A 26321-nucleotide genomic window follows, 5' to 3' on the forward strand; every position below is an offset into this window, starting at 1 on the left:
TTAGGTATAAAAGGCTTCTTGCTCAATAGTTTACTATACATTTGGAACAGCTGTCCCCCTATCTCAAGACTGATCAAATACAAAGTCAGTAAGGATAAAGATTTCTGGCCTTCAAGAAATGCCATGATCGTAAGACTGAAGAAAAAAAACCCCAAAACCACAACTATTGAGTCTGTTCTCTAGAAAAGACACTTCAATGAAAGAATGACTTAGGGAAAAAAATTATGCTCCACCACCAAACGTATTAGCTACATGGAGCACTGGGATTTAAAAAAAAAAAAAGAAAAATGTAGTCAATACTGAAATCCTTTCTTATGTTACCTGCGTGATTTGAAAAAATCTGTCTCTGGGAGAAGCAAAGTCAGTTTGCAAATACTATCTAAGGAAACTGAAAGGGGAGGGCCATTCTTATAGATGGAATAATTTTGTATTCATTGCACTGCACAATGACCAAGGACAAGGTTTCTGAAATGAAAAGCAAATTCCTTCACCAGACATTATCCCAAAGCCTGAACATCCTCAGTAAATAATTACACCCCTGGGTTTCCTCCACCAGCATTTTCAGCTGGCATTTCTCTGAGGGAGAGGGAGGCTCTCATGAAGATACTTCATGCTCCCATGCTCTGAAAAGTCAGAAACAACATGATTGTTTCCTCTCAGCAGCCACTTCGTAGTTAAGAGTCCTTCAATTCCCACTGGTCCACGCGCATGGATACGTGAAGTACTAATTCCCACTTCGGCACCTGTAGGAAACACCCAGGATAAAGGTAGTTAATCCTCTGATGATGTTCACTTCAGTCTAAATAGTTTTGCACCTCCCTGTAAAAAAGCTGCCTGCCTTTCAGCTTTCTTCTCCCTTTGTCTCCTCTGCTCTGCTCCAAATACCAGTTGTATTTACCCAATGAAGAAGCTCCAGGAGGTTAACTATTACATTATAAATTGGTTATGTAATGCTTATACTTCTGGATGCTACAGTTATTTTCAGAAAGAAAGATGCAAAAGACAGGTATCTTACGCTGATCCTACACTGCTCTGAGGGCATAATCCTTAAAAATAAATAAAAGCTAAACTAGTAAAGATCCTACATCCTTTTTTATTGCATCGAGGAGATATTGCAAGACCTTAAGAATTTTTTAAACACATGGAACACTGAATTTTCCCCCTGACATAATAATAGCTTGTAGTGGAGACCTCCCACTTTCCACCTCGTGACACAATGTTTCCTTTGTCTCCTGCACCTGTTTCACTACTTCTGCAACAGCACGTGGACCTGTTTATTTCAGCAACCCATATGCAGTTTGGTTCCTGCCCTTCATTCCTTAACACTGCAGGACTGGCACAATAGACAGCAGCTCAGTCTGCCCAGCAGGACCAAACCGTTGCGTTCTTTACAGCATCATTACAAAGACAAACAAAAAGAAAACTCTTCACCAATTTCACATCCTGTATTGCATTGTTGTATCACTATATGCACAGAGCCTACTTTATTGGAATTGAATAGAGCTTCAAAGGATCCAAAACATCTTTGTGTCAATGAAATTTCTAGGCTTCAACTTTTCGTACAGTGCCTTTCCTGAAAACTTTTTATTAGACAGTAACATAAGACACTAATCTTATCTTTCAGGGTTCATACTGCTACACTTTTCACACACCAGCAAATTCTGCAGTCACATCCCTGCAGTATTTTCCCTCTTACCAAGACCAAATCTGTAGCCGTCAGAGAATCGAGTGCTGGCATTCCAGAAAACACAAGCGCTGTCCACGTGCTGGAGGAAAAACTCTGCTGTTTTCTCTGGCAAAGAGGCAGAGACAGAAATAAAACCCATTACATACAGAATGATCGTGTATTCTGATAAATGCAGCAAGAAACAGTGAACAAATATAACAATACAACTTTCATATACAACCTTATCAGACAGGATTTAAACAGCCTGGACTAAGCCATGATCATTTATACCTTCCTCCCACTATGCTTATCACATAGACACGACTACAAATCTCAGAGGAAGCTTGCAAAGATTAGAAGAAAGCAAAAAGATCTCTAATTCTAACTCCATTCATAACTTTCTAATTATAACTCCATTCATAACTTTAGAATCTTCAAAGAGGGATTTAGTCGCGTGACCGGGGAAAAAGAACAGATGCCCCAAACAGCATTTGACATGCAAACCGAGACACTAAAACTACAGTCAGCTCTCCATTAATCTCAAACATGGAATCGTTTCAGATAATGAAAAATCATAAACTCAATAGCTAGTTCAAGTAATATTTGGGAAGAACGATGCAGAAATACCACATGCAAGTGTGTGAAATGGAGGTCAGTAGCCCTTAGCAACCAGACACATTCAAGAGCAACTCTATTTCCAGTACAAATCACTAGCTCATCAGATCCTGTGGCAGTGGTTATGGTATCAAATGCCTTTTAGTGACATGCATTTAAGCTCAGCAAGAAGTACGGAAACACAAGCCTACTTGACTCACACTGGCCAGCTGCAGATCAACATGACCTTACTGCAGCTGATTCTCAGAAGTTCTGGGCTCATTTTGGTCCGAGAGCAAACCTTTGTCACGGTAGAGCTATAGTAAGGTTTCGAACTGGCACAGACCCAAGAGAAGAACTACTGCAATGTCATTAATAACTCTAACACCAGGAATGAGCAGTCAAACCAAAACAGCGGCTTAAAGAAGGAGCCTGGTCACTAACCGTTCTCCGTGATTATAACGTCCGTATGGGAACTTCCATACTTGTGGATATGTTCGACAGCCTCTTGAACGCTGTCGACCACCTCAATGCAGCACTCCAGGTCCCCATATTCTGTGCGCAGAGATTTCACTTCTGAAGGACTGAATGTCAAGTAAGATGCAAACTTTGGGCCAGCATGAATCTTCACCTGCAGTACCAGAAACATTTTGTTTGTGGTTACTTACCGTATCAGAGCATTACAGCTCAAGGTGTTCTTGCACACAGTGTGGGATGGATAGCCATCCCTGTAGTGCTATGTTTTGGACTTGTGACTAAAACAGTGTTAAAAACACAACAGTGTTTTGGCTGCTGCTGAATAGAGCTTGCACAGCATCAAGGCTCTCTCTTCCTCTGCCCTCCTGCCATCTCCGAAGCACATCGCTGACAAAAGGGAGTTACTGGGTCCAAAACCAAGAAAACTCACACAGATATTTTTCATTTCTAATAAAGATTTTAACACATTAGCAAGCTCTGAGTTTAATTATAGCAGCCAAGACCCCTAAACAATGACAGATAATTTAGAACAGACACAGCACAGAAATCCCATGCAAATTAAACACAAGAAATTTTGACTACATGGGAAATAAGGCATAAGTCTACTAAATGTCAAGGTTTTAAGAAGATATCTGTGAACCAGCACTTTATCATGCAACTCCACTTTAATTGCACAATCATGCCCAATATTTTTATGTTTCTTGTTGTCAGGTCAGATTAGACAGATTATCCTCCCCGCCGTGTAAGAAGCTGGGTGGGTCGTGGTGGAATATGCATATACTCATATTCCTCCCCCCATCCAAAATACAAACATCTACCCTGCGCTCTACCCTTCCCAAGAAACAAAAACAAGACATCGAAAATCTCCAGACATTGAGAACTTGCACCCAACAAGATTCTTTTACTAGAACCCTTTTAACATCATAAAAACATATGACCTCCGTATCCTGCATTAATCACTGCCTGTACACTCTATTTGTCAAATACACAGCACCGTGTGAAAACCCTTGATTTATGTGCAATTCATACTACTTCATGGATATTTCTTCCTGATGCATCTCTGCTACCTTTACTGAAAAAAAATTCCTTGTGTCAAGACGACTCATTAGTATACTGGCCTTTTGATGTTCCTTTGACACACCGGGAGAGAAAATGGGTGGGACTAAAGGGCACGCAAGGGGAAAATTTTAACAAATACAGGTAAAAAGCAAATTCAGAAAGGATAAAAACAGAAAGGGAATTCACCTTGGTAAGAAGCTAAATTAATAGATTCAGGAAGAAGTGGCTTTTCATCTGGCTGAATTTCAAAGGGTAGAGAAAAGGTTGTGTATATGCTCTTTTAAGACAGAAGATTATTTTTGCTATATACAAGGAAGTACATAGCAAAGGTATCCCAGTAACAAACACCCTGTGGCTGTCCCAAATTATCTGCTTTCACATAATTTCTACATCAAAACTTCATGTTGTGTGGAGAAGAAAGTTCATTTATATGTACGAAGACACCTACGGGTAACTAAAATGTTATGCCACGTAAACAGGGCTACACCAGCCACACCAAATGCTTCTGAAGTGTCAGGGGAAAAAAAAACCAACCAAACAAACCAAAAACCACAAAACAAACACGAGTCACTAACCTGTTCTACTCTCAACATGTCTATGATCTGATCAAACAACGGGGTTCTCAGCAAGTCTCGATGAATTAAGAGAGTTTCCAGAGCATTACAGGCAGCAGGATATTCACACTTTGAGTCTCTGACTGAGGTTTAAGAGTAGATAATTGGTTACATAACATTTACAGCAAAGATTTTGAATAGTATATAAATTATAAATTATCAAAACTACTTTGCATACTGCAAAGTTCAATTACACCCACGTGATCCAAGTCACCCTCCCACAGCTTACTTATTCGTGTGACCTTCTCAACACTGGCATCCGTGTCAACATACACATGACAGATCCCTTCGCTGTGTCCCATCACTGGGATTCCCTTAGCAGCTTTCTGGATATTCCTAACTAGCTGTGATGAACCACGTGGAATGATAAGATCTATCAGCTTATCCAAACGGCAGAGATCTTCTACTTCCTCTCTTGTGTTCACCTACGGTAGTTGCAATATGAACAATTTACTGTTTGAACTCTCAAATTTTGCCCATACTTTTTATACATACCATAGCAAAGTAATAGTTGATTTAACTATAGGCACTTACTAGTTGCACCGCATCTCTGACTCCATGAATGGAGAGTGCTTCTTGCGTAAGATGGTGAAGGATTTGATTGCTATGTGCTGCCTCTTTCCCTCCTTTAAGTAGTAAGCCGTTTCCACTGGCTATGGCTAAAGCAGACACCTGTCAAAGGAGTTTATTACAGGGAGAAAAAAAACCCCTTAAATGTAATCTGGTTCTTCCATCGGAGTGACACCCACAAAATAAAAAGAGGATTTTTTGTTTGGTTGATTTACTAAATATTAATCTACAGTTTTCCTTTTATGGCTCAAAAAAACCATTACAAATAGCAGCACGTTTCATTCCAGAAATTAAATGTACTAGTGCTTCAGGAACAAACTTGAGTTTTCAGGGTACTATTGCCAGGGGAAGACTACAGTGAACAAGTCAGAGGAATCTATGGACACGGGGCTTGACATGAATTGCTTAGCTGTATGGGCAATTACCCTGAAGAGAATAATTTTAGGAGCAAGAACTCTTTTCCCTAACCATTCTGGCAGAGAGTGGCAGATAAGCTCTTCCTGTGAGCAGGAAGAACATTTTCATCATGCTGTCTAAAACAGCAGTCATATATTGACAAGACTTGCTTTAAGTGTGGAGAGAAAAAAAAAAATTGGGACAACAGGCCTAGCATCATCTTGTACTTACAAGATTTTCACAAGCGTTTCCAGCAACTTCCGTACTTAAGAACTTAGAACACCTTTCTTCTTCATACCATCTCGCTACAACTGAATAAAAGCTAAGATTCCACCTAACTGCACAAAAGCAGTAGCAGTACAACATGGACCACTCAAAGCCTGAAACTTCTGTGCTTTCTATGCTCAGCCTTTTACAATTTTTTTCTAATCACATATTCCTAACAGCTACAGTTAATTCTTAGCATCTGTATTACACAATTTCTGTTTAATCCCAGCCTGCAGTTCCTATATGTACAGCATGGCCACATAAAACAAATGTATCTTAGGAGGAGCCTCCCAAGCTGTGAGTTGGGCACTGAACATACATTCAGTAAGACGCATGCAGAAACTGCACCATCTGTATGTAAGATTACTCCTTCTATATGTCATGTTTAAAAAAATATGCAAAAACCACCGCTCTTCCTCCCCCCAAAAACCTAAAACCCACCCAACTGACAAAAAAACCCACAAACAAAAACCCCCAGGCCCGATTAACTGAACACTGCAGAAGCAAGTTCTGAAAACATCTCTGCATAAAAAATAGGGATGCGAACAAAATCAATTGTAGATGAATCAAAGCAAGGGTCCTTTGAAACAATACTTCTTGCAGTCTCTTACTTGCTTGCCAACAGAAATACCCAACAGTGTCATCTGCCTTCCTTACATACCTGTGGAAGACAGTCAGGACGAGACTCAAAGATCACGAGAAGAACACCAATTGGCACTGTCACCTGCTCCAAATCCAGGTCTTTTGCTATTCGAGTTCGTCGAATCACACGGCCAACACTGTCCTGCGAGGATGCTGCAATCTGACGCAGACCGATAGCCAAGCTGTTTAGCTTTGAAGTAGACAGACTTAGGCGTTTCAACAAAGGGAGTGCCAATCTCCCTAAAAGAAAGAAAAAGTTGTGTTGGAGATAGATTAGTCTTCCTAGGCTCAAACAGAAGTGACTTAAATGAGTGCTGAACTTGAGGAAAATTAAGAAACTTCCCACACCCTAGCAAGTAACCTACCTGAGACTAAAAAGGCACGACATTAAGTCCGGTAGTCACAATAAAACCCCTCAAATACGATGATGATTTCACCCAACACATTTTCAACTAATGTGGTTTAAGTGCTTTGCACATGAAGCAACAGCAACATCCACAAACATAAGGTTTGCCCTATTTCACGTAGTGAATGCACAACTGAATTTCTTAAAAATTTCTACCTTTGCATATTTCCGAAAGGTCTGGGCAGTAATTTCATCTTTCTGTTTTACAAACACGACCACCAAAGCACAGATAAGTGCACAGCATTTCTGTGCACGTTGGGCAAGAACTACTTGAATTTTCTAGTCTGAACATGTTCAAACATTAAGTTAACCCAGCAACGTGCCCTCAAATAGTCTGGTCAGTAGTGCCTTCCACAGAATTTTACAATTCGGGATGTGTCCTTTTCATATCTTTGCTATACCGATACGCACACATCTCAATTCCAGCTTCTCAATGAATGCATCAATCCAACACAGAAGAATGGGTTTCATCTGAGCCACCTGAAGAGAACCTCCCTCAATCAGAAGGGGACATGGCTGTCTTTGGAGAGCATCAATTTAAGTGTAGAGATGATAGCCTTCCCTTCAGGAACCAAACATTACATTAACCAGCACAGAAAACATTCACTTTATGCATGACACTAACAGAGAAATATTTGTTCCATTCCTTTTTTTTTTTTTTTACAATACACCACTTGGCGTTTTGCACTGCCTCAGTATCTTCCCTGATGAAGGCACCTGTTTTATGCAATGAAGGAAGCTGCAGCTGTTTACGTGCTCTCAAAGTCCTGGGTCCACTAATCTGTGTCAGCCCTACTACCTAATCCCCAGTGACAAACGATTCCAGTTCTGCACATTAGTGTCGAGGCCCAGAGAGGTTCATGATGGTAATATTACCATGGAAAAGTTTGAAACACTACCTTTATCTTCAGCCTCCTGTAAGTCCTTTTTGTTTGCCAAGAGAATTTCTTCTCTCTGGTCCGTTAGCAAGTCAGCAAGACGATAAATAATTTCTGCTCTCTGAAAGAGAAAACAGTTTCTGAACTTCTTACTCAAAGTCCATGGTGTTTGACACCTAGTCCCTATGGTCCATTTATGATGACCACACCCTCTATCGGAACTCTCCCAATACTTGGCCAGCTGATTTTTCCAGCCCGCATCACATTGAAAAAAAGACCAAACACTGCTTCAATCTTTACCTCGCTTTTTATTATCTTGCTTTCCTTGCCCAGTCTTCTTCGCCAAACTCACATGTCCTTCAAGAGCACCTTGTGCAACATCATCCCCACCAAGCTGCAGAGCAGTAATCATCTACAGCTATGCTTTTGTATACATGTTGTATGCTAAACTCCACACAGGTGTGAATGGAGAAAGTTATTCCAGTCAATTCTTCACTAGCTCTGATCACAATTCACTTCTGTTTGTTATTTGATGCTATCAAAATTTCTATAAACCCCACAAGAGAGCACATATTACTTCGTAGCCCCAAGCTGCGCGATCCTCTTGCTTTTCGCATCTTTTCGCGTGCTACAATACAAATGATGGATCAGGCACAGAAATAATAGATTCTTGTCCCCAGGGGCCCACTTATGTTGTCAATCCATGTTGTGAAACTTGCCAATCGTGCAGTTTTATCGAGTTGGCCATATTGTTCTGTTACCTGCTCAGGCTGTAGGGCCGCCAAGGTCCTGCCACCAGCTCGAGCCATTTCAGCCTGCTGTTCTACTGTAGGGCCTGCAAAAAAACCCAAAAATATGCTATGCAGACAAAGTAACAGCATAGGCAGAAGTGAGCACTAACCCTATCGTCTTCCAATTCTTTGTTCAGAGCACAAAAGCTGGTACAGTTTTAAACAGACAAATACAAGAAAAATATTGTATGCTAAACAGAAAAGCCTGTACCTGACACAAAAATACTGCTATAGTCCCTACATAAAGAGTCATCAAAAAGATTCTGTCTCTGTGACACGGCAAGTGTGCAGCTTGTACAAAAAAGACTTGACGAAGAGCGAAAGAACAGGATCTAGCTCTGGGGCATAGTCTCTAGGGCATAGTAGACTACTGAAAGAAAAGAGCAAAACTTTGAAAAGTTCAAGTATCCAGCTGAGGAATGTACGCATGGGAACACATATAATGATGCCAAAACCCTAGTAGCAGCTCACAGAAAAATTGCTTTCCCTCTGTATTTCCTTGTATGCATATTAGGAGCAAAGTGCTGATATTATATAAAAGAAGTTATTTGTGTTTCTGCTTCAAGTCACCATGTTCAGGTAGCATTTCTGCAAAGAATTCACAAGTAGCTCATGAATAAACTAAGTTGCCATTTTTAACTCTCCTGAAATAGCCTGTAAACCTGGCGACTCAAAAGTGTTAAATACAACCCAACTTCTGTTAAAGAAGGGTCCCATGGAAATTACCAGAGCAGAAATTACAGAGGTATAGTGGTATGTGTAAGAAAAGAACTTGTGGACATTTGATTATTTAAACTTATTTAAGACACCTTAAAACAGCTTTTTGAAATGACATCATACTTCAAAAAGTATGGCACTTTTTAGTGTTCTTTGAGAAAAATTATGTATGTAAGCAAATATACTTGAGTTTTAGAACCTACTTGAATTCCCAAAGTGCATGTTTTGGAGGATAGAAGAAAGACTGAAGTAAGCACCAGAACAGTTCACAGGGACAGATTTTTGCTATTTGCCATATTTGTAAGTGCTTCGGAATGGGATCGCAAGATTAAAAGCTTTACTGCTGATACCAATTTATTATAGTGGGGCTGATTTTTCAAAAAGGCTCTTGACCATAATGACACCAAGTGGGTTCAAAGGACGATTTTGACATGTTCATATAAGAAATCCATTAAGGATTATTATGCACTATGAAATTCACTTGGCTTAAAGTGCAAGTCAAAAGTATCGCTCCTATCCTAAGGTCACAGATTTTTGGTCCGATTTTATCCAGCAACTGTTACACAGTTCCAGCAATGCAGAGGTAGGAAAACATTACTACCTACCATACCAGAACACTAAGTCTTAAAATAAATTTATGATTAAAAATAACCTAAACACTACCTTCGTTCAGCAGCACATTCTATGTCCATGATTTCACACAGAAATCAAGGACACTAACTCCTAAGACTACAAAAGGCAAAATTTCTACTCTACTCATTCCATTCTTCAAATGCACATCTGATGCAGCAGTTTATCAGCCAGAGGGAAGAAGGGCAGGGAATTCAACAGTTTCTATCTTTACTTTAGAAAATACCTTTCAAAATCCATTTCTCAAGCAGAAGGTAATTTGCCAGTTATTGCACAGGTCTAGACAAATTTTAACTCTAATTTTTCAGGAAATCCCTGCAGTCTTCAAGGTACACATAACCTCTGTACTCACCTGCAGGTTTTACCTCTGAAAAAAATGTTCCAACTTTTTTTCCTTCTACAATATCTGTGATGACATGACCCGAGATCTTTGGGTGGGTTCCATTTGCAATCACTACAGAGGTGCCTCCTTGCAGGGCCCACAGAGCTGCTTTCACCTACAGCAAACGACAGAGCCGGTTCCAAGAGATTAACTTACTTGAATCATGACTCTAAACAAGACTTCTTGGCCCACTTTGATATCCAGACTAATCATTTACACTTTCAAAGAGCATTCAACACACTTTGGGAATTTCTGAACTTCACTGTTGGAATACTGAAATTTGCTTAGTCCTTCTACTGTATGTTAAGTTTGCATCAGAATTAGCTTAATAGTAAGGGTCCTTTGGAATCCCTTTCTACTGATTAGTCCTAAAATTAGCCTCTTTCCCCATATTTGAGCACAACACAATTTCCCTAAAATCCACCTCCTTTCAATATTCCATTGGTTCATGACAAAATAAAAAATCCCACAAATTGAAATCCCAGATGCTACCTGCTGAAGAGGTACTGCCAGCGGTTTCCTTCATTCCTTTTCCCAATCAAGGTATGGGCAGTATTATCCAGTACTATTTTTGATTATGTGTCATTTATTTAATTGCAAAAGCTTCTTTGCTTACTCACTTCTATGCTTTCCTGATATGATTCGACAATTCGGTATTACAGTATTCGGTATTTCAGAATATGGTATCCATATTCACTGTGACACACAAATATAGATAGGCCTATCACATCAAACTCAGCTACCAAAAGACCATCAACTGCTTCATTCTTGCTCAAATTTCATGCTGAAAATCGTTATTTGTTCATTGAGCCACCGTCTGTTTCCTATTATTGATGCTACAGTTTTCCAAAAATGTCTCCCACCTCCTCAACCGTAGAAAATTTTTTTACAACACCTGCATCAAGATTTGCCTCTATGTGACTCAAAAGACACCAACAAATCTAACAGATTATTACTTTTACAATAAAATTTACTCTCTGACCTTTGCAGCTTTCCCTTCAATACCTAGTTTAAACTATCCCAGAAACCAGATAAGGGAAAGTAATTTCTGAATAAGCTCTGTACATCCCACAGTTACAAATACCTCCTCCTTCTGCCACCTTCCAGTCCACGCTCTGATACTTAAGTGTGCCTTACCTGATTCTTCAGAAAAGGGAATAAACAATAAGGTAATTGGTGAAGAATTTTACTACGGTCTTTTCCTACTTACTCAAGATCTGCTTTGGTTTTTATAAACAACCTTCCAGATACATCCTGTGGAAACCTGCAGCCATTAATACTACAGTAGTGCGTATCTCAGCCTCACGAGAAACATATGTTGAAGTCTCACAACACACCCATGTTTATGTACTCACAGCAATGAATACCGAGACCACCTGACTCTACACAGGACTAAAAGCCGTTAGCCCTCCCACCTCTACTAATCTGGCACTCAAAAATTAAATTACCTTGGTCTCCATCAATATGCTCCTCAGAAGCAAGCAACACATTGTACAAACTCAGAAAGGAGAGGGAGGTACAATACCAGATTTAAGAGACAGGGATTTCCAAAGTCTTTGAATTATCACATAAGAAAGAATTGAAGACCGATTCCTGTTTTAACAAAAAATACCAACTTAATACAGTTCCAAACGCCAGATTTTACAAACTACTAGGATGAAATTCATTATTTGCTCTGTTCAATTCATATGGACCTAAAAGAAAAGCTAAAGGAACCCACGTGCCATTTCAGGGTAGTCGAAGAATAGGTGAGGCTGGAAAGGATCTCTGTAAATCATACAGTCCAACTGCCTGCTCAAAGACACCATCCAGTCAGGTTTTGAACATCTCCAAACAGAGAATCCAACAGGCTCTCTCAGCAACCTGCTCCAGTGCTTCAGCAACCTCACTGTAAAATTCTCACATTTCAGTTTACTCACTTGTATTTCAGTCTGTGCCCATGGCCTCTTGTCTGTTCCTTGCATACCATGGAGAAGAATCTGGTTCTGTCTTCTCCAAACCCTTCCTTCAGCTATTTATACCCAAACCTTCTCTTTTCCAGTGTAAACAGTCTTAGCTCTCAGCCTCTCTTAGTGTGACAGTGCTCCAAGTCTCTAATCATATTTATGGCTCTGCTGGTTTCACTTCAGCATACCATGTCCTTCCTGTACTGCGGTGCACAGAACCAGACACAACTCTACAGATGTAGTTTCGCTAGTGCTGAGTAGATGCAAGTAATCATTTTCCTCGACCTGCTGGCTATGTTCTTTCTAATGCGATCCAAGACACTGCTGGCCTGCTTTGCCCAACGGGCATATTGGTGGCTTACATTCCATTTGGTGTCTACCAGGACCCCTATGCCCTATTCACTGGACCTACATTAAAGGCAGTCAACTCTCCAGCCCATACCAGTGTCCCTAGGCCTAAGACTCAGCATTTCCTTTTATTGGTACTCCTAAGGTTCCTGCCTGGCAACTTCTGCAGACTATTAAGATTGATTTGAACAGCAGCACAAAGCACCATCATCTCATCTAGCTTCCTTTCTTTCCCAAATAGGAAGAAAATGTTCCATATTTCTACCTTAGCTTCCATGCCACCCATTCCCACTCTGGATTTGGTTCCAAATGTTACAGACTGCTGATCTCCTGGGTAGAATATGTCAATGAGTTTTGCATCATCAGAGCCTGGAGGGCTGTCAAAGAGTCCTGAAATAAATAATAAAAATCAGTTATATACCCTCATGTCCTAAGCTCACCCATGAAAAAAGACAAAAACCAACAAAAGCAACCAACATGAGGCTAAAAAGCTGTGTTCCACTTTATAGGATTGGAAACTTCCACTGAACCCTTCTTTTTGTGGGACTGAAAGCATGAAACACTTAACTGGCAGACCCAGAAGGTTCAGATTTATTGAAAGCCTACAAAAAGTAAGACAGCAAAAACCCACATGCTGAATGGATGCATGCAAGTTGGGAAGTAATCACATTTGGTTAAGGTTTCAGACTGTTTGCAGCTTTCAGCTGCTCAGAATCAGGGCTTACATACACAAACCCCCTGCTGAACAGGCAAAGAACAGTCCTCCTCATCAAAGCCTCAGATGATATTCTTGAATGATGGGTTGCACAGTGAGAAACAAGGCAATTCAGAAACATGTAAAAAGCCTAACTACTGAATTCTGCTAAGAAGGAACACAACACTACGGGGACATGCTCTTATTAATACTTTTTAAAATCAAGTAATTTTATGTAACTACGCTTGCTGTTGAAGGACACTTTGGTTTACCCAACATAATTAACTTAAACTCTACCGCACTTCCCAGAAATTCTACGTGACCAAATACTGCCATGACAAATTAGAGAAGACAAGTGCAGTATATCTGCGTACACCCTCTAGAGCTTGGGAAGTAGAGGACACACATCTTTGCATAAACACATTGTCACATTGCATGAATAAGCTTGGAGGACAGGTGTGCTGGTTTGCTTATTTTTATAGCAAGCTGTTTTGACTATTGCTTTTATGAGTTATTGTAAGACAGTCATTTCAGCTAGAATCAACCATGAAACCCAGTTGCATCTGCTAAAAGAAACTGTGCTTATGGAAACTGTGCTTCCTCCGCAGGGCCTCAAGCATGTGCTGAAGTCCAGCATCTACTGAAAGAAGGTCATCTGGAGAAGATTTTTCGAAAAGACGATGTGACTTGGGTGATGTGGACTGCATTGATCTGAAACTAGCCTCCTCTCACTAGAAAAGGAAGCTCAACATCCATACTTCACAGGCTTATATCACAACAGCACAGCTCAGAAGACTAGAGCAGTGTAAGCCAAAAGTAAAGGAGACATAAAAAGCTAGCAAGATCCAGGTATCTGAAAAGCAATGACCAGGACTTTTAATACATCGGTAATTCACAGACAGAACCTGCTGCCAGAAGAAACAAACTATTGCAGAATAGTATTTGGTTTATATTCCTGGTTTAAGATACATAGCTTTTATCCTGCATACTAATCCTGACCATCATAGAACTCTGAGAAGATAGCAGAAGTGCCATAGTACATGTGGTATTCTGGGCTCTGGAACAAGTCTCAAATTCACGTGCATTCTCACACACCCAGACTCAACAGTGTGTCAGACAGTCTTTGGCTTATGCCACAGCATCAACATTGGGTATAGGCCTTAAGAAGTTATTATGGTATATTACAATTTGTTCCTGTAAAAGAGATGAACTGAAGAGATCAGTAAAACAGGAAATTAGGTTGGTTGACAGTCTGATGTACTTCACTAAAACAAGAAATTAAAAGAAATTACTCACAAACCTTCTACATCTGAAAGAACAATCAGGAGATCAGTTTTCATTTCCACAGCCAGTCGTGCTGCCAGACTGTCGTTATCCTTCACGCTAATTACCTGCAACACACATGCGTATCAGAAGCACCGAATAGTGTGAGTAACTAAGAAATATTTGGTGCCAACATAAAAAAGCAATCTACCTCAGCACTAACAAGTCCTTCTGAGCTACTTTGTTCACACCCAATAGAAACTTAGGAGGTGGTCTTTGTGTGAAAGTACATATGCTTTAGAAAAGTGGTAATAAAATGACAAGCAGTGTGATCAGTATCTGCATTCTCTACCTTAGTGCCCGGTGACAGGACAAGAGGCCCTAACTGACACTGTTTTAAGCAGGGGTGCTGGATCAGATGACCTGCAGAAGTATCTTCCAATGTCAACTATTCAGTGAAAAACCAAACTAGGCATGCTTGCTTTTGGCAGAGCGGACAATATCTGCCCTGCTTTCACCCCACAACACTGTATCATGCCAAATAGAGACAGGTCAATACGGTCTTCCAGTAACCTCTATCCACATACTAATTCTGTATCTTTGTCTCTCTGCTGTAGACTTCAGAGGTCCCTCTTATGGCATTAGTCAAGCAAGTACATATTAGTGCTGTACCATCTGCAAGCAGGAGCCCCTCCCTTGCAATACTTTACCCACATTTACCCCCTGCAGATCACTGTTTGGCTCCGGAGGTGGAACAACTGCATCGTTAGTGTTAATTATAGGGACAATATTCATCCTTAAAAGCTCGTGTAATGTTCCATTTAAGTTGCGACGCTTCTGTTCATCATGGAAATCCAGGTTGGTGACTAGTATCTAAAAGGAAGAAAGAAACTACTTAGCCTACTACCTTTTGTATGCGAACATCATACAAACTTATGTATTAACACGTCATGACAGAGCAGTCATATCTTTCGGGTCACTAATGAAACAAAAGCCACATTTAAAAAATAGGGAATACAAGCAAGAAATATTCTTTCCACAATATTATCAGGTGTATTCCACTGAAGCTTGTAATAGCCTATCTCAAGCTGATAGGTCACACACACCAGGAATGGACTTGGACAGAAAGATCATAATCAGAACATAGATGCTGGTGATAACTACTCAGACCCTAGACAATTCAAGAGATTACTCAAGAAGCTGCCCTTCTAGTTTTTCCTCACATTTTAATGCTCCAGCTGGAAGCAAGCAGAAGCAGATGCTTTATATCAAGACTTCTCTTCTGCTCATTAGAACTCACTTGCTCTTCTCAAAACATCTTGCCTCCCGCGTGCAGATACCATCCCTTTCTTTTGGTGTTTTAAGGAAAAAAAAACCCTCAATGTCTGCTCTGGAGAAACTTTTTTAAATTTTGTTTTTACTCTGTCACTGGACATTTGAGAACAAAGCAAACAACTCCACCGCAAAAAAATGTTACAATAGCAGTAGGAATTAATGCGCGTGTTGAGCTTTTTGGCATGGGCAACTACTTATTTTATATCAAAGGAATGATAATTGTCTACAGATTTGAACAAGATACAATCCCACACGACCTTTAGAGATTTTTAGCTATACTATAAACAATTTGGCCATACCAGCTGTACCATATTACAGTAAGAAGTTCCTCCAAGAAAGACTTCATACCGGGCCCATAATTTGTTAAAAGTGACTACACAAATGAAGCCTTACAGCTAAAGCAATTCTGTATTTTCAGAATATTTAAGATAAGTGAAGCCTGTTTAAGAGTTGTTCAATTGATACTGCTGCAGCCTTCAGTATAAGAACCAGGCCAGGGATATCATCACCCCCAAGTTGGAAAGGTTCAAAGAGCAGACGGACAGAAAGCTCTGAAGTGTGAATATGCACTTCCATCAGCTTTATAGAATGTGTGGTGGCTTAGTCACTTGTGGTTTTTAAACCCCCACTTCGGACCAACAACTTCAGCTTTTGTGAAGAGACCTTGACCCTCGCTGCTATAAAAGAGCAGGACACACCTGAACTCCAAAAAGAAAAAGCACATTCATTTTATCCTGATGGTAACTCCATTTCAGAAATACTTAGCAAGGCACTCTTACGTAAGCTACCACTTTTGTGGCAATACTAGCCGCAAAAGTAGCGAGTAAGTCTAGGCAAGAAGGAACGCCTTACCTGAGCTGCACAGATGCTGTACTGTGTAAACATGGCCTCATACAGAGCCATTAGTCCACTCTGTCCAGCTGCTGCGCAGGCTCGGGCCTCCAAGACTGGAATAGCCTACAAAGACAAAGAGCAGCTGTCAGGCAGTGACTTGAACAGGTAGTACCCAACATTCAACGAAAAGCAGGAGTGCCTCTCACCATATCTTTTAGCTGACTCTGGCCTGAATGAAGTGCTTGCCTCACACTCTGAGAAAGCAAGATCTCGTGACGCAATCGCTGCTTTCCAAAAGCTACAGCTCCACTCGTGACAATCATCATCTCTCGGCCCTGATTTTGCAGCATTGAGACCTGTAAGTACAGGAAATAAGAAACAGGGCCTGGCGTGTGATCAGTGTGAGCAAGACAGTTCTGGCTATTATAACCTTATGCTCACCAATTCCTGCTGACACTAGTGTTTTGCTGTATCTATGGATGTGCAAAGCAAGGCAACCAACCTTTAAGAGACTTCTGCACACCTTCCTAGCCACTTGGGAGCTATGCCAAGTACTGCATGCAAGCTATAACTTCTGTTTAACCTTCTTTTCACAATACCAGCTTTTATGACAGAAACATGCTTGAACTCATCCATTCCCAAAGCTACCATTATACAGTAACTTTGAATTCCAGAACTGAAGAGGCTAACTCTCAATCGTAAAGCTTCTTGATTACTTTCTCTTTACACATTTCTGTCCAGATTCCTTTCAAAGCCCCAAAGCTAAATGTCTTACATGTAAAATATTATGTTAACTTTACTTCCCAGAAAAAGGTCATGTCCGGTGCTCACCAAGATAACTGTTTCATTATGGAGAAGAAACACATGAGTTGATCCCATGAGTTTTTCCTACAAGTAATGAGGTTTCAGGTTTTTCTCTGGAGGAACTCTGCAAATGCTCAGGTGATCAAGAAAGGATGACTCATTTTGCAGACTTCACATACTTCAGTGCCACCTTCCCACTAGAGACAACTAAAGCCCGAGCCACGTCTCACCTATTGCATAAAAATCTCACTGCGCAAATCTCTCCCTCTATACTCTGTTCGCCCATGATGGAGTTAACTTTCTTTATAGGGGTCTGTATGGTACTGTGTTTTGGATTTCAGTTCTGTAACAGTTTTGGTAACATTCCAGTGTTTTGCCTATTGCTAAATAGTGCTATCACAGCATCAAAGCCTATCTTTCCCCCGTGCTGAGAAGCACTTGCGCAGCCATCAAGGCTTCTCTTGTTCCATTATGTCCTATCTCAGCAGGTAGGCTAGCAGCCGGGCACAAAGTTCAGAGAGGACACATTTGAGACTGCTGACCTTCACTGGCCAAAGGGACTTTTCACACCATATGAAGTCATGCACAGTAATAAAACTGGTGTTGCAGAACAGCAAAAGGCAGGAGGCGGGCTTCCAAGGTGGCCACCACTCAAAGACGAGCAGGACATCGGTCTGCTTGTGTGAGGTAGTGATTGCCTTAGCATCACTGATTTATTTTCCCCTCTCCTTCTGTTATTAAACTGTCTTTATTTCAACTCATGAGTTTTCTTACTATTGCTCTTCCCATGTTCTTCCCAGTCCCACTAGTGGTGGGGCAGAGGTGAGTGAAGCAACAAAGAATCTCTGCGGATGCGTAAGCTGATGGTCACGATCAACCACCACACCTTCAAGAAACAGTTTAATGAGTTACATGGTTTACGGTACTGCAGCATAGGGGGTTGAAAAAGGGAAAAGCTAAGAGATAGTTTTAAACAGCCATGACTATTTTATCATGGTTTGCTACAATCTTCTGTACCATCCAACAATCACTGGGTACCTGAAGTTAACACAAATGTTCAGTCACAGAATTACCTGCTCTACAATAGAAGCCAGCCTCCCAAGGGCCAAGCCACACTCATCCCCTCGAGTGACAACAGCACTACCCAGCTTTACTACAATCCGCTTTGCATGCTTCAGCTCACTGCGGTGTGCAAATGATTTTCCATGTGCACGGCTGAGTGGCACAGTGATAAATGGAATGTTGCTCCAACAACGAATGGATTCATTCCTTAATCTTTGGTTATGGCAAGGGAAGTCTGTGGATAAAGACAGAAAAAAATGCAGTTTTAAGTGTTTTGTTCAGACTTTTAACCCTTCACAATACACACTTCTCAGTGACTAGGAATGAGAAACTAGCTTTCAATTCCCCAAAACAAAGTAAGAAACAGGAGTATCTGAACAGCACTAACCATTCCTAAGGTACAGAAGGCAAATGTCCCATGCATCACAGAGCTCTGACTCTGGGTATTCAGAAGACCAAACTGAAAGACACTGTAAAAGAGGCTGTATAGCTCACATCTCAAGGACTAGTTTTAAAAACAATCTCCTTTGCCTTGCCTCATTAGATACAGTTAAGAGAGTTTCCCTGTCTGTAGTAGTACAGAAAGCTTGACTGTTAGAAAACTAACACAGCTTTTACAACATCTCTAAGACAGGTATTTTTCCACAGTGCTCTGCTAGGGAGAGTTGAAAGGGGATTACAGACGTACGAGCTCAAAAGTCACACGGTGGTGTTCAAGCCCTGGAACAGGCCTCCTTAAGATGCAGTTGTGCTCCAAGCCTGTCAAAGTTCAGGAGGCCTTTGGACAATGCCTTTAGCGTGCTTTACATTTGGGCAGTCCTGAAGCATCAGGCTGTGGAACTAGATGACCACTCTAAGAGTCTTACAACTAACTATTCTATGCTAGTCAACCCTAACCAATGTATTGTTTGTAGATGCAGAGGCTTCTATACAAATCAGTAAACTGAATCCTATGCCATGCTCAGTTACCTGATTTTATTTCCTATGTTCAGTGGAACATAGGAAATTCTCTAATTTTGGTGGTCTATAATACAAAACAAATTAATTTCTAAGTTAAAGTGACTGCTCTTGGTGTTACAGGAGAAAGACAGAAATTAACATCGTGCTACATAAAAGAGAAACTTGTAATTTAACAATACCTAAATTAAATAAATCTTCCACTCATTATACACACAGAAGAAGCTTAAATGTCTAATCATAAGTGAAGGCTGCACTAACATGTCACACATATAAAAGCAGAAAATGGAATTTAGAGAGGAGTTTCTTTTGCCCCTTATTTTCATGAGGGAATACTTTTGAATGTAAATAAGGTCTACAATACACACGAAAAACTGGGCAAAGGAGTGCAGTTTAACTGTTCTTTCCAGCATTTCACCTTATTATTTAGTACTACTATCCAGTATTTACCTAGCCTACACAGTATAAACAGAAAGGAGTTTATTTCCAGTCCTCTTGGCTTCAGGGTTTAGAAGGTTCCAAGAACGTAGCTGTTGAGAGACACACAGTATCTGAAAAGAAATAATTTCTTTCTTTTTTTTATTTTTTCCCCAGTAAAACAAGGGAAAAGACAGCAGTTCGAGAACAAGCAGAGAATTCAATTCATCTCCACTGAAGTCGTAATCATTAATCTTGCTCTGTGGCTGCATAAATCTATCTTTTTTAGTTATTTTACACTGGACCGAGATTTGAAATCGGCTCCCCTGTTACATATGCAACTTCTGGAGATGCAAGCCCATTAACTTGCTCCACATGCAATTAGGGAGGAACTGATACCACCATCCAGTCCAGGTTTTGGACAAGTAGGCTTAAAGGCATTCCAGTTTTTATATCCCATACCTGTCAACAGTTTAACTTCCTTAATAAAGAAAGGGAAAAATATGAAACATACTTAAGTATTTGGCACTGCAGATCCTTCTACGTAGCCTGAACAAGGCTTGTCTCTCAGGAGTAAAGAAACAGAATTTCAAAATACACATGAGCTGAACAGAACAGAAAAAAACCCCGTGGAGAACAAACAGAAAACAGTGGAGAACAAAAAAAAACCAACCAAAAAACCATATGATAAATGGTCAGTCCAGCTTTAGATCACAACTGATAAAGTGGCAAGAGCTGCTCCACTGCTGGATACTGTCAATACTTGGGAACAAACGTTTCACAGTTAGCATGGTCAAAGTTGTTGACTTCAGAAAATGAGGAATATTTAGAAATATTTTAAGTACAGAAGTCAACAGAGCTGTAGCTCATAACAACAAGTTTAGACTTTTCAAAATTTCAGTATTTAATTCGTATCATTATTAATAAAAGAGAACTTTAATACACAGACCAGCGAGAAATTAATCTTGCATGCAATGCTGAACAGCTACTCTCTTGATCTAACAGAGTTTAACTTTTCTATTTCAGAAAATATATGCCTTTTCTATTTCAGACCACTAGTCAGACACTGAATGGTTCTCTTAAGTTAGGTTTTCACGGAAGAACTATTTACAGGGCACCTATGTATTCCCACTCAGGTTTCCCGCATGCATTTTTCCAATTTAATCAAACCCAAACAAATTTGACCTTCGCACCTTGCTTTACTCAAGACATCTGAAAATGCAGAGGTGGGGAGCAGACATAATCAGATCCTATTTTCCAGGAATGTATGAGGTTGAAATAAAGAGCTTTTACAGTTGCAGTACTTTTACAACTGATTTTTTTTCCTTGAAATGCATGTCAGAATGAAAAATAGACAGACATCCAGCTGAATTTTGCTGAGTTAAGGGAGAAAGTAACATTGAGAAAGTAGAGCTTCAACTGCAGTTCACTTCAGAGGCTGTAAGTTTTGTAAGATGTTAATGAGATGATTTTCCTTCCAACACAGGAAAGAGCATAGGCATGCCCAGACACATACTGACCAACATTTTAGAAATATGTGCTTTCTCTCATACATACATAAACGGGAAATGGCTGCGATGGCATATGGCGGTAACACAAAGCACCATCCGGGGGAACGGACAATAGGGCTCAGAGCAGCTCGACACAACATTTTGAGATGCCTTCTGCAAATCAAGGATATCTGCAAGTTAAAACGAAGGGAGGAAGGGGGAAAACTGGTTAAATAAGAGTTACTTTCCATCTATAGTTCTCTCCTTGCCCACTCCCCCAGTCCAACTTCTCTTTGTCCTGCACAATCTTAATACAATTTCCTTGCATCCACTCTCTATTTTGCAGAATCTGCACACAGACTATGATATAGAAGAACTTAAGGCCCCTCTCCCCTAGCTGCTGCCAGATCTTTAATAAAGGTAAATTATAAAATACGGCTCCCCTAGAAGGGAAAACAGCATTAGTAAATGTACCTACAATGGATAAAAGTCATAATTTTGTCCATGGAGAAGCCTGGAAGAAAAAGAAAAAATAGAGAGAGGTTGTATCATCCAGACTTCTCTGTACACCCCACAACAGAGCATCTACTATATTTCTCATGAATTTCAGCACTATTCAATACAGGAAATATGCTCATTCACTTTTTCCTGAGCACTATCAAATTACAAGATCTTATCCACGATTATAAGTAAGGACGAAAACCCTAGAAACCTTACCAGAGGGAAGCCATTTCAGAAGAACTGACTAAAATATAGGAAGACTTCAAATAAATGGTCTTTAGAGCAGCTCGCATATAGGGTTCCGCAGATGGTATACGCATAGAGAAGAATCAATAAAAAGCACCAAGTGCCATGCGATTCCTTTCTCTCAAGAACGCATCCCAGAAGACCAGTGCACTCCCTGGCGCGGCGGAGCAGCACCTTGTCCTGGCCTCGGAACCTTTCCGAGTGCCCGAGCGCCTCACAGGACAGTAACTGCAGGAGCTCGGAGTTACTCCATTTTGCCAGACCCGGTCTATAAATAAGTTCTGCAGCATAAGAGGGGCTGTACAGCACTAGCACCGGCGGCAAAGCCGGGACCTAGGACGCCTCTCTGCGGAGGGGAAGCCGAAGGGCCGCGCGGGTCTCCCCGGTTAGGGTTTGCTTTCGGACCCGCAAACCACGGCGGCCGGAGACCCCGCCTGAGCGCCGCGAACTCCCGCGCCCTCCGCACCTGTCGCGGTCTCGCAGAGCAGCGCGAGCGACGAATTCCAGGACAGATGGGTCTCGCTCCCGCCGCCACGGCCCCGGGGTGGGCTCCACTAATCCGCCGCAGCCAATCCCCGCCCGCAGCCGCCTCGGCCGCAGCCAATCCCCGCCCGCAGCCGCCTCGGCCGCAGCCAATCCGCGACCGCGGCGGCAGCAGCCACGTCACCGACTGCCGCCTCGCCACCCCCGCACGCGCTCCTTTCCCCCACCGCTGTCCCGGCAGATGATGTAATTCCCCTCCACGTTGCAGCACAAAATCTTGGCCTTTCCAAGTTACAGCATTAACAACTGTTTTGTCTAGCCCCAGACTAGTCCAGACGGCCCGACCCACAGCACAAACTGCTGAGCCATCTCCCACAGCTGGCCTCCCTTAACCTGGATTCTTCTCGTTCTCTCATGTTTGCAGTCTGGTGCAGACAGCGGAAGAAAGGGATCTGCAGCCAAACTTCTGAGAGCGGCTTTAGCTCCTTAGGCCATTTACATCCTTTATTTTCTCCACTGCAGTCCAGACCTCTTCACAAGTGCAAGACTGCTGGCTTTGCTCCTCACTTACCTCCCTTATGCCATTCGAATTCACTTCTAAATTAAGACAATCAGGATAATTTAAAACCATAGAATATCTTGAGCTGTAAAGGACTCAGAGGGATCATGGAGTCCAACTCCTGGCCCTGTGTGGACTGCCTGAGAGTATTGACCAAATGCTCCTTGAGCTCTATCAGCCTTGGCACCATGATCACTGCCCTGGGCAGCCTGCTCCAGCACCAACTACCCTCTGGGGGAAGAACCTTTTCGTGACGTCCAGCCTAAACCTCCCCTGACACAGCGCCAGCAGTTTCCTCAGGTCCTGTCACTGGGCACAGAGAGCAGAGATCAGTGCCTGCCTCTTCGTTGCCCCTCGGGAGGATGCTGCAGAGTGCAATGAGATATCCCCTGAGTTTCCTCTAGGCTGAACAAGCCAAGCACCCTCAGCAGCTCCTCATATGGCTTCCCCTGGAGACCCTTCACCACCTTTGTACTCCTCTTTTGGATGCTGTCCAATACCTTTGTACCTTCCTTATGTTATTGCACCAGAACTGCACACAGTAGGCGTGAACTGCACACGTTTAGGTTGATAAACACTTTTAGGATCATTGAGTCCAACCATAAGCCTAACACCGTCAAGCCCAGCAATCCTCATTCACAATGGCCTCAGACACAGCCAATCCACAATTGCAGGGGCCCTAGACCACCCTTAAGCGTCACATCTACACAGCTAGGGAGAGCACTGTCAGCTGCCACAGGCACTGCTGGGGTCTTTTGGATCCCTCCAGGGACGGCGACTCTACTAGTGCCATATGCAGTCTGTGCCAGTGCCTGACCGCCCTTTCTGTGAAGACATTTTTCCTAATATCCACTTTAAACTTCCACTGGCGCTTCTTGAGGACATTCCTCTTATCCTCTTACGCTCCTATCCTGGGGAACACTGCCAGACTGCCACCTGGCTGCATCCTCCTGTCAGGGAGTTGTAGAGAGCAAGCAGGTCTCCCCAGGCCTCCTTTTCTCCAGGCTGAACACCCTCAGCTCATATTCAGCCACTGTCGATCAGCACCGTGCCCCCGCCCCCCCCATCTGGTCCTTTCCCACCTGGCACTTTGCTGTCGTTCTTCCTCCAGCCTGGAGCACTCCATGGGGTTGTTGCCACTCAAGGGCACAAGGACCTGGCACTTCACCTTGTTGACCCCCATACCACTGGCCTTGGCCAATCAAGCCAGATCCTTCTGCCTGTCCAGAGCCCTCCAGCACAAATATTCACTGACTCAAATACGGAGAAGGTAATATAGTTTCTGAAGTGCCTAAATATGAATACTTTACTCCAGAACAGGGAAGAAAAAAACTTTATTTTAACTCTTTGTAAATTTCTTCTCAATGTCCTCAAGAGCAAATCTGGGAAGAAAATGAAGGTCAACACTTCCAAGTATCCATCAATTTTAGGGTACAGAGTCAGCACGGGTATAAGCATTTATGGAAGTATTTGAGTTATTTTTCATTTAAAAAAATAAAACTCTTGACTTCATAATACAGAGACAGCTGTCAAAAAATTTTGGTAAACCATGTAAGCCTTGCTTATTAAGTCTCCATTATCTAGAGTTTTATTACTTTTTCAGAGAGCCATCAGGTTACTTAAAAAAAACCTCTAATCTGATCTTGTTCTGTCTACTGTGAAGAAACACTATGTGAAGAACACAAGCTTATCACCAAGTCAGGTCAAAACCTAGACAGTGACTGTTAGCTGTCATGCAAGTGTCAGGGAAGTTTAAATATTTTCTGTGGGCATGGGGAAATCTTGTAAGTAGGCAGAAGAGACCAGCAAGGAAAAAGAAACCTGAAGAGGAGCAACAGCACTGCTCTCATAGAGCTCCGGATGGATGACGAGCTGCTCTTACCACTTCGTCTGGCGCTCGCAGGGGATCAAATTGCGATCCAACACTGCCGGTAACTCCCCGCAGCAGTAACGCTCCGACACCGCTGAGAAAAAGTGACCCCGAACCTGTACGGCTCTGGAAAGCCTGCTGGGTCCGAAAGACCGGTTGAGTGCGGGTGCACCCAGGCAGTTCTAAGGCTGAGCTCAATTGTCCTTTTCCTCCAAAACCCTCAGCCTTCTGTCACGAGCGACACAGCAGCCGTTCTCGGTTCTCCACGCGAGAACGGAACGGGCAGCACCGACGGACGGCGCGTACAAACCAGCACCTGACCGCCCCTCCGCGAAAAGACCCCCGTGCTCCCTCTGCGATCTCCGCCAGGCCGGACCGAGCCACAAACCCCACGCCCGCAGTCCAGACCACCTTCCCGCTTCGGGCACAGTCGAGGGTGCTCTGGCCAGCTCAGCTCAGCTCTGCCCTGCCTGGCTCGGCTCGGCTCGGCACGGCACGGCACAGCACGTCCCCACTCACCCGGCTGGCTCTGCACGTTGCGGCGCGGCTCCCTGCTGCCTCAGCCACTGTCACGTCACATCACTTCCGGCCCCGCCCCGCCCGCGGCTCCTACAACTGCTCCTGCTTTGAAATATATTAACTACATCTTCCAAAGAATCGAGAATTAGGTTTGGAACGGACTTTACAAAGCATCTAGTAAAGATCGTCTTCATTCGGACAGTGTAAAAATAGACCTACTGCCCCAAAAAGATGTGTTGGAAAGATGGGTCTAGCTAGAATGCTGGCAGCAGAGAAATTAGTTTTGTCTCAGCCCTTTGACACGGAGTACAAACACTCCATCCTGTACATCTGACATGAGAGTCTGCCTTGTGTGTGACACCGTCATAACGCTGCCTGATACTAAACTGCAACAGAGGCTATTTAAGATCAAGCTGGGGGGGGAAACATAACATGACAAAGTAGACACTAAAATGCACTGTCATAGGAAACTGCAGATTCTAAACCCACGACCATTGCCATTTGGTGGCTAGAATTTGAGGCTCTTTCCAGCTCTAATTCTTACCATGACAAAATGAGCCAACCATGAGCTAGAAAATAGGACATTTGGACGTATGGGATGTGGAAGATAATGGCAATATAAAGTGATGCATTCTTACAGCACTTCATGTATTTTCAGCCCATAGAATAAACAGCATCTCTGTAGTCACACCCAAGTGAATTATCTCAAAGTAGAAAATAGGGATGCGAGATCCTTTTCATTCAAGCCATATCCCGATGCATTAGGCAATGCGACATTTGGGAAGTTTCTCCAGCTAACTTTTGTAATCCAGTTACTGTAATCTCTAAATTCATTTCCTGGATTCCACAAATTATGGACATAAGAGCACATGGGACACACTACAAATGTGTTCCGATAAAAGCT

The 26321-nt window shown here is 42.2% G+C and overlaps 1 protein-coding gene across 7 annotated transcripts; it reads right to left on the reverse strand.

Moving 5' to 3' along the window:
• On the reverse strand, positions 1 to 25456 carry ALDH18A1 (aldehyde dehydrogenase 18 family member A1). Of its 7 annotated transcripts, XM_085064534.1 has the most exons (19): positions 22453 to 22508; positions 21718 to 21753; positions 21307 to 21430; positions 18387 to 18610; positions 16716 to 16865; positions 16528 to 16632; positions 15055 to 15213; positions 14378 to 14468; positions 12649 to 12773; positions 10060 to 10204; positions 8331 to 8404; positions 7591 to 7690; positions 6305 to 6525; positions 4945 to 5082; positions 4640 to 4835; positions 4372 to 4493; positions 2705 to 2891; positions 1697 to 1792; positions 1 to 743 (listed from the first exon to the last, which is right to left on the reverse strand). In XM_085064534.1, the coding sequence occupies exons 3-19, from the start codon at positions 21398 to 21400 to the stop codon at positions 562 to 564; spliced, it is 2409 nt and encodes an 802-aa protein (XP_084920660.1). In that variant the 5' UTR covers positions 21401 to 21430; positions 21718 to 21753; positions 22453 to 22508; the 3' UTR covers positions 1 to 561. The 7 variants fall into 7 exon arrangements, with proteins under 7 accessions (XP_084920660.1, XP_084920663.1, XP_084920659.1 ...); XM_085064537.1 differs by lacking the exons at positions 21718 to 21753; positions 22453 to 22508 and adding an exon at positions 25418 to 25456; XM_085064533.1 differs by lacking the exon at positions 21718 to 21753 and having other exon boundaries at positions 22453 to 22558.
• Positions 25457 to 26321: the final 865 nt, after the last annotated feature.

Source organism: Lichenostomus cassidix, chromosome 6, assembly GCF_008360975.1.
Source record: "Lichenostomus cassidix isolate B80296 chromosome 6, HeHo_3.0, whole genome shotgun sequence".
Taxonomy (NCBI): domain Eukaryota; kingdom Metazoa; phylum Chordata; class Aves; order Passeriformes; family Meliphagidae; genus Lichenostomus; species Lichenostomus cassidix.

Excerpts from the sequence above, each read along its gene's own strand:
- ALDH18A1 (XM_085064537.1), bottom strand. The coding sequence starts at position 21,400 with ATGTTGTGTCGAGCTGCTCTGAGCCCTATTGTCCGTTCCCCCGGATGG. Across the intron at positions 14,469-15,054 it reads GTGATCTGCAGGGGGTAAAT|GTAATTAGCGTGAAGGATAA; the intron begins GTGGGTAAAGTA and ends TGTGTGTTGCAG. Across the intron at positions 5,083-6,304 it reads GTCCTGACTGTCTTCCACAG|GTGTCTGCTTTAGCCATAGC; the intron begins GTATGTAAGGAA and ends CTCCTTTGACAG.